This window comes from Pieris brassicae, chromosome 5 (genome assembly GCF_905147105.1).
Source record: "Pieris brassicae chromosome 5, ilPieBrab1.1, whole genome shotgun sequence".
Taxonomy (NCBI): domain Eukaryota; kingdom Metazoa; phylum Arthropoda; class Insecta; order Lepidoptera; family Pieridae; genus Pieris; species Pieris brassicae.
Genome location: NC_059669.1, coordinates 5,835,641 through 5,844,955, shown reverse-complemented (window position 1 = coordinate 5,844,955; position 9,315 = coordinate 5,835,641). Strand labels below are relative to the sequence as shown.

The 9,315-nt window shown below is 31.7% G+C and overlaps 1 protein-coding gene across 1 annotated transcript; it reads right to left on the bottom strand.

Annotated features, from left to right (window-relative positions):
- Nucleotides 1-763: 763 nt before the first annotated feature.
- Nucleotides 764-8,840, bottom strand: LOC123709497 (nose resistant to fluoxetine protein 6-like). Its single transcript, XM_045660888.1, has 14 exons — nt 8,817-8,840; nt 8,424-8,564; nt 7,588-7,867; nt 6,664-6,858; nt 6,330-6,409; nt 5,620-5,813; nt 4,946-5,060; nt 4,150-4,364; nt 3,625-3,815; nt 3,123-3,258; nt 2,294-2,480; nt 1,884-2,026; nt 1,428-1,530; nt 764-866 (listed from the first exon to the last, which is right to left on the bottom strand). The coding sequence occupies exons 2-14, from the start codon at nt 8,548-8,550 to the stop codon at nt 790-792; spliced, it is 2,043 nt and encodes a 680-aa protein (XP_045516844.1). The 5' UTR covers nt 8,551-8,564; nt 8,817-8,840; the 3' UTR covers nt 764-789.
- Between the last annotated feature and the right edge of the window lie 475 nt (nt 8,841-9,315).

The following is a 9,315-nucleotide window of genomic DNA, read 5'->3' as shown; positions in this document are numbered from 1 at the left end:
TTAAAAATTTACACATATCGTAACGACCTTTAACTATCCACGATTTACAAAAAATCGTGATTTATATTGACGTAGTAACAAGTATACTGATAAGGATTAACTTCGTGTGCGTTTGAAGTCGTGTAAACTTACTATAGCGCCCGAACGAAACACGACGCTTCCTCCTATTATATTAATTAATGGTTTTCTTCCGGCTTCATAAAACTATTTTTTTGTTTGAGAATAGAAGTTCGACTATTTATAAACCGCACTGTTACCAAGCCAACTAACTAACAGAGTCTGTACTTTGCCATTATAATTGTACTTTAAGCTTCATAGAATGTTTACCTTTCGCAGTTATATCACTGGGATTAAACTTATGAAAATCGAGTTATCAAAAAGCTAGTTAACGAATACTGGACGCCGTTTACATATTTTACTATTTTATTTATTACGAGAAAGTATGTATTTAAGTAAAGTGTAAGCGACTGCATAAATATAAAGCTAATGAAGCAATCAGAAACTCGCGTGTTTAATAAACTCTAGCATTATTTTGTACTACTTTATAGTACTTTGATAATAATTTATTTTACAAATTAATTAATTAGCTAGATATTTCAAACACCCAGCAATCATATTACATACTATTACGGTTAAAACAAAGCTGATTCAGTCTATATAGAGATTAAATAATTGTAGCGGTCCATTCCCTTATTTGAAATATCATATTTACTCTGGTTTTAATGAATTGATTCATATGAATACGAAAATAAAATTAAACAAACCAGTTCGATAATATTTATTAGTAATTTACAATTTTGTTCTGTGTTCGTTATTTTCTTCCACTGCTGTTTTTGTATTTTTGTCGAACCGGGGACGTTTTCGTACTAGAAAAAAAGACAAATTATAAATATGACATTACCAGTTTTATTTTAAATGTTTGTGTCCTAGGTTCCACCACTGGAATAAAAAAAAATATGTATCTGGGGTATTGACACATCACATATTCTACAACAATGCTAGCTGTCGTCTGCAGATTTGTTCGTAGCGTGATTTTATAATAGCAAGCTTTCATAAAAATATGTTTTTCAATTCGAATCTGTAGTTTCTGAGATTAGCGCGTTCAAACCAACAAAGCCAACCAGAACCTTATTATGTTACAAAAGCAGAGATTCGAAATTGAAATATCACACGACAAAACCAAAAAAATCCAAATAAAGATATTTCAACACAGAAGCAACTAATTGATGATATGATCCTGAAATCGACACCTCAATGCTGGAAATCTTTTACAGTGCGCATCACTAAGCATTTCTCAACCAAACATGCTATGAAATCGGGTAGTAGGGGAGGACCTAAACGACCGCTGGCATTAAGAAAGTGAGTGTCATTTTTCGTTTGCCCCTTTTCTTGTAAATCAACAATAATGATTATAATTTAATCTTTACCCATAGCAAGCTTAAGTAGTGTGGCACATGGTTCGTCAATTAACAAACAAATGACAAAACCAAGAGCCAAAGACAACAAAGTATATCCTGCAGCGAAATATAACTGAAATGGAAAAAAATATAATTTATTTAACAAAATTGGCATTTTAAAATAAAATTATTATTGTATAACCAATAAGGGACCTTCATTACTAAAAGGTACTTTAAAGACGGGCTATGTAAATTTAGCGACTTAGTATTACATCTCACTACTTTTTACGGTAGAAGAATTGTTTTGCGGGTCTTGTTTTTTTTACATATACGGTAAAAAGGCATAATTTCGTATGCGTATACAGAATTGTGACTTTTTTCTTAACGTTAATAAGCCTACATTAGTTAACATAACAATAAGAAAACGTGAAGTAACTATTAAAATATAACAATGTATGGTATGATTATATTAAATTAAAAACGTACAGTATCAATTTCAGTGAAATACCGGGGTGCCAAAACGCTATTCGTGTGTGTCATGATAACTTGTACGTGTGTTAGGTATACGGCGTATGATAATCTAGAAGGCAACTTCCACATTGGAAGAGATAAAAACCAGTTCAGTGGACCTGCAAAATAAAACAACGATTAATATAAATATTTTAACTTTTTATTATTGTACTCAATTTTGATTTATATTGAAATGAATCAATAATAAGGTATACATCGTAAGGCACACTGCACAGTCGTGGGATGTTCTTAAATAAACAAACTCACTTAGAAAGATGTTGACGAAAGAGCATATGATTGTGATGCATGTAACATACAGGAGTACTCGACATACATAGCAGTAATAATTTATAATCTAACGTGCACCACTAGTAATAATAACTTACCCCCATATCCATGAGTACATGCCAAAATTATCCAGCCCACTGAAGCTGCCCATATTGCTCTCATAATGGAGTTATATAAATTGTTATGGAAACTAAACTCATAGGGCAATTGGGCGAACGGATATACCATAAGAATGCAATAACCCATTGCTATGAATGCCACTGTCCAGTAGGCTATGATGCGTTGCTAAAATGAAGGAATTAAATACTGAAGAGAATTTTGATATTGTTGCCTAAATTGGAATATATTTTAAAAAGAGAAATTTCCGAAAAATATGTGATCAATCGATCATATTAATAAATTTACAAGTTTTCTCATTTCTCTAGTTTTAACTTAACCACAAATATTCGATCAATGTTAGCTTCCCCAGTGTATTCTTAATCTGACCTATATACTCAATTACAAATAATATTAATATTATAATAAATTGTGATGTCTACAATTTTTTTTAGCTTTCAACGAAAAAATGTCATAGGTTATACTATGTTTTTTTGCTAAGAACATATTTGGTATAAAATGGTATCCATGCTTTGCCTTGTGCCATCTTATTACTGAGCAAAACGAATTAGATGTAATTGATAATTAAAGATAATAAAGAATGGTTGTTGTATTCTTGGGTCACGCTTGTGGTGTCAACATTAATCACTTTTATTGTTTATCTATACCATTAGGTGTATGAACATCTATTTATATAAATTATTCAGTCCAAGTTCTTATGGTCATATGTCGGTTAACATCATATATATATATATATATATAAACCATGGATATCCCGGAGTCCAGTTCATATTTAATATGAAAATTCCTGAGCAAGAAAGTTTAACTTACTTTAGTAAATATAATTTTTTTCCCGCGGTTCTTCCAGAGAATGTAGCCAAATATCAAACCAACTATAAAAGGCGAAGCTCGCGTTGCAGTATTTACGTAGAACGTTTTATAATAATCATAAAATTTATCTGTATACCTGTAAAAGATAAATTTCTTCTATCATTTTTGGTTTTGTGTTTTATTTGCGCCATAATCTTATGTAAAAGTAAACTTTTTATAACGAGTTCAATTTCTAAATTTGATTTTAAACTAAATAATATGCGTTTGAATGAGATATACTTCTTATTTCTGTATTTTTAACTTAACCACAAATATTCGATAAATTTTAGCTTCCCCTGTGTGTTTGTAAAATTCCCTATAGACATGAAAATACAAATTATATTAATATTTTTAATAAATAGTGAGGTCTAAATAAATTTGTTCTTTCATCGAAAAAATGAGTTATACAGTTTTATTCATGTTAATTCTTAAGATGGAGGCAGCTAAAAATATAAACATTTACCATAGACTGTTTATAATTGACGGGAATTGATACGTGAAGCAATAATAGGCCATGACAACAATGGACATCAGAAAAGAGAACGCAAGGGCAAACCAAGCCACGCTTTCAGACCATAAGAGGAAGAAAATGATAATGGGACTGAGGAAGTACAGCTGCATGTCCACTGTCAAGTACCATGATTGAAAGACGCACTAGAAATAAAAAATCATACAATAAATTAGTTTTATATACTACTCCATATGGTTTTGAGAAAATAGTATGGCATAGATCATTAGATTACAACCTGGTAATCACTAACCGTACAATTTAAAAAAGGTTCTTCGTTAGTGTTATTCAGTACTTTTTAGTACGTAGCTGTGTACGTAATTAATGCATATAACAAATGTCACAACCATCTTATTACTTAAGACTTAGCGTAACAATAAGTGCCTTCTTTAAATACCAAAAACTGGTTTAAGCCGAAAAACTTGTAACTTGCAGTTATTCACTTACTTCTATCATAGGTGTACATTATAAAAATCTTACCACTCCAACTGGTGATAAATAATTCTGTACATGCAACAACGTAGCCCACCATTTGCTTCTACAGGCTTCTGTGCCATATGCAATGCGGGCCCAATCTGGACCATCATTTATCCAAAAGAAGAAAGACGCTTGTAAAAGTACAGCTATAGCCAGAATGGGTAACGTCCGTAAGTATCGGTATAGGTAAAATATGTGAAGGGTTTTCGTGAAGCGCACTGAAAATTATTAATTGTGGAAGCAACAGCTCAAAAACAGTTAAAGGAAATATATATATAAATATAAATATATATACAAATATTTATATTATATATAAGAGACAGTGGAAGCTTGATCTGGGTTTTTTTTTTTCATATAGATCTGTATACCATACCATCAGTATGATTGTAAAGCGTTTCAAAATTTCATCATTGAATTAATATTATTCATATTTTTTAAACAATTTGTTAAATGATGCTTTAGTCCTTGTATAAATTCCATGCATTGGGCTATCATCTTGTAAATAAAGTACAACGTTGAAAAGAGTAGCACTATTGTGTACTTGCAGGAAAACTTTTAAATCTTGAGTAACAAAACCTTTTAATACACCAGACTCGCCTTAATTATTATGATATTTTAGTACGCACCCGCGTTCCAAATGAAAATTTTGGGAACTCCACTTGGCACCTACTACTTACTTTAGGGTGCTTTAGCTTAAATAACATGTCTAACGGACGCAAATCGACCTCCATGCCCCACATACCGCCGTTAGGAGCTAGTTAGGTTATATATATATATATATGTGGTGTCAGAAACTTACATGGTGTCAGACTTTTAGGTAATATGTAGACGCAAAATAAGCCACTCAACATGAAAAATGTATCCACAACTAGGGGTGCAGCATTAATCCATGTACTTTTAAAATAAGTCGTCCACTGAAATGTTGAAAACCAAATTGAATTTGCATAAAATCGGAATACTTTTTGCCATTAACTTAGATTGGATGTCGAGGATAGTGCAGTTGTAAAAGTATTCTAGTGATAAAATTCAAGTTTCTTTCAGATCACTGAATTTTTATATTAGTGTGTATAACAGTTTAGATTAGGCTTCAAATGTTGAACTTTAGTTTTTATGCTATTATAATCCTCTGTGCATTGGTTAACGCAAGACGTGTATGCCTCATTGGTTCTTTGATTGATAACTTTAGAATTATATATATATTTAGGAGAATTAACTTAATACGCCTTAGCAAAACAGAAAAATATAAACTTATGCGCATTCCTTTCATATAGTTACGAAGCTTCGTACAACAGAGTGAACTGCAAAATAATTCACTAAACACGAGTATAAATTATAAGAACTTACACTCGTCATTATATTAAAAATTATACGAAAGTTAACTTTTTAACTAAAGTCTTCGAAACAAATTGTACATTTACAATTTATATATTAATATAAATGAAATGTAGGCTATAAATATTATTCAAAAATTACCTCTCTCATATCCATTATATTGTGGGCTGGAGACAACAACTCAAAGACATATGCATGACCCACAATAACCCATAACATGGATATTGCACGAATACCATCAACACAGTGCATCGCATACTTTGGAGACTTGAAAGTAAGTAATTTAATTGTATTCGTGTATATTGACATGCATGACAATAGCCGATTGGACCGAGCTACAAAAAAGAGTTAGAATATTTAACAAAAATGTAGTGTTTGCACCTTCAACCGTGGAATACTTTATTAAATTATTATCCTGCGGAGTACTAGTATAGTACGTTTCTCAAACTTAAGGTGACGCGTTCGAATTCCGGATTAACAAGCTACCAAGAAATACGTTTCAAAAAAGATATATCTATAATATCTATCTCTTTAATCTAATATCTATCTTGATAATCTGATGTCAACATAAAGGCACCCAAGGATTATTATTATTCACTATATAGCCCGTTAATTGTGTTAAGGTGTGAAAACACAAAGTCGAGTAAATTATACGTATTCGATACGTTGAGTCGTGAAGCGTGAAAGCCTTTTAAATATCTCTGATTTAGTCTATTATCGGATTACTACCTAATTAAGAGTAATGTGAATTTGTGTTTTCTAGTTAATTTTCAAAACAACAAAATTATAATAAAGTAGTAAATCATTTTAAAATTTTAAAGTGTTAAGTCGATTCAATTTTATGTACTTACATTTTTTTCTTATAAATACTTGAAATAGATCGTAACAAGTACTGAGAATCGTTAAGAGAATTACAGTCCCAAGCACTCCGCTGAAACATGAAAATTTTAATCATTATGAAATATTAAAAGACTTTGCCAAGAAAAATATATCTATTTACATAGTTACATTGGATAATTTTTTTTTACAACTTGTGATAGAATTCTCTAAAATTAAAATTTGGTACAATGTGTTTAACCAGTATCAGATATACTAAAACCTTTTCACGTAACACTTCTTGTTTATGTATATTCAACAATTAATTACTAGTTCCTTCAGCAACCTATGTAGTATTTATATACTTACTATGCTATATAATCAGCTGTACTTATCATTTTATCACCAGGCAATCGACAAATGGTTTCCCGAAACTCAACTTGTGGTAGTGGAATGGGGGGAGTGATGAAGTCCGCAACCTGATCGACAGTACATACTTTTGGAATACATGCAGCCAGCTTTAATGAGATCATATTCGTTGTTTGTGAACTATCCATGAATGACCTGAAAACATATTATATATTAGGGAGTCTAATAGAGTAAAATTTTTGAAAATTTGGTTTGTAAACTAAAGACAATAACTTTTTAAAAGGTTTTTAAATTCAAACGTTTATTATTATAGTTTACTGTAGTAATTTTAGATACAGTTTGACATATAAATGAATTATCCTTGAGGGGGAAAACTACAATTGAGTTTCGAAGATATTTTTTCAGGAAGATTAAATTTATAATATAAGTATTATTTATAATTATGTTTAATTAAAATATCTAAATAAATAAGTTCGTAACTCTATAGTGGTAAAGACTCTTTAAAAGAGCGTAGGGTATTGAAAACATCTGAAAGTGGAAAATAGACGATCTGGGAATGTGGTGTGGATGTGAATGCTAAGAATTCGACGGTTACAGGTAAAAACTTGTCTTTTGTCACTTTGTTATTAACGGATCTTGTGTTTCCGTTTGTATTTGGATATGGAACACATAGAGGTTACAAAAATTCAGAACAACTAATTGTGACTAAACCTCAACCTCGTCAAGGCAAACTCTCCGTACTGATGAAGAAAGGCGTGGTTATGCGGCTACACTAGCACGACCAAAAAGATGAATAGCTCGACAGAAGAGCGTAGTAAAGGCCTTTTTAGATTTCGTTTGTACTTAGGAGATGAAAAAATATTTAAGGGACAATACTAAATGGGCTTCAGTAACTCTAATTGAACTGAATGTATCAGAACTTACTTCACTTCTGGAGCATTCCCCAAATTCTTAGCAAACTTTTCAGCTCTAACGAGTCCATCAATTGCACTAGGTCCGGTAAAAGACCTGGCCATCTTAGACACAGTATACCAAGTTGGCATGGTTATAGTCTGCGATAATGGTATTCGGATGAAGCAGTATTTGCCTTCCAGGTGTATATCATCTCTAGCCTTATTTATGTTGAGACATTCGTAGTAATCACCATAGTCGTTGATATTCAATGTCAAAATTCCACTGGGAATTTTGGCACTCGCATCGATAACTGTGGAATAAAAAGCAGCCTGTACTATAGAAAATTCATTTCATGAACAACTGAAAAACAAAATTATCAAATATAATCTTAAAAACGACTAACTACTGTTTTTCCTCGACACTTGGCATGGGCTTCAATAACAGGTTTCTACTGTCGTACCTAAGACTGTAATTTGTCTATTTATAATTTTGTTTAATTAGTTAATTTGTTATTATGTATTATAATAGTATTTTTTTGTGTTTGTTCAACCATAGGTCCCTCACCCGTGAATCGATTGACTTCCAAGAAATCAGAGTAATAGGATCTTCATACCCCGTATAATGTAAACTAATACTAGTAAATGATATGTAGGGTGTAATGTCTTAATTAATTATATTTAATACACTTGGTAATACAATACCAACCAATAGTAACTCTTTAACTTCAAATACAGATTCCGATTCTAATACCACCGCTACGGATATTGAGAGAACTACAGATAAAAGCGTATGGATCAGTATCGCTATTGGAAGTTACAGAGAATGGGTCCTGTTCAATGCTTGAATTAAATACTTGTAATACTTACATGGGAGTGCCAAAGAGCTATTAGACAGATATTTCAATTGCCTTTCGCATTCTGTATAATTCAGTACACGTTTATATAACTCCTGGTCAAAAGACTTCCGCGGATCCGCCAGTAATTGAAATGACATGACACCGTTGTATACTAATCATAAAAAAATATTCAAAATATAAGAACAGGTCAACTAAACATTCAGAAGACGCTCTCTGACGCATTCTCTACATTTCAGTTAAATATTTACGTTACATTTTGTTCAATATTTGCTTTATATGAGAATAAAAAGATATAAATTTTCAAAGGCTTAGGTAATATTATTTTGGTATAACGTAGTCAGTGAGAATCTTCGTTTAAGAATACACACAAGTCACAAATGTTAGTAATACTATAAATTATTACCTCTACTCGTTGTGAATGCTTCATTTAAAATAATTTAAAATTGATATCTCTCAATGATTATATTTTAATTGTTCACGAAGTGTTTTTTTATTTTATCGTCACGATGAATTTTGTAAGTAGGCGTCTGCGTTTGTTTGGTAACCAAGGAGGAAATCATATTTACGCATTCCCCTACTTCAAAAGTTCCGGGGATATCGAGTCACACCAGGTATTCTCTTTGCTACTCAGAAAGCCTGGCAAAAGACTAAAACACTCCACAAGCGCATCTCAGCGTATTAGAAGAGTACCAGGGTCGCTTTAGCATTCCACCCGACCGCCGCGTGGGCTTTTGCTGTCTAGAATATATAAAAGTATTGGGAAAACTGGAAACTATATTTATGCATTTTAGGCTGAAAGTCCAATCAGTTTATGACAGTTAATACTTGTGGTTTATTGCAATATATATGCAGGTTCTGTTTTTGATGAAATGTAGGTCGTGCTTTCTCGCTGTTGTTATAAT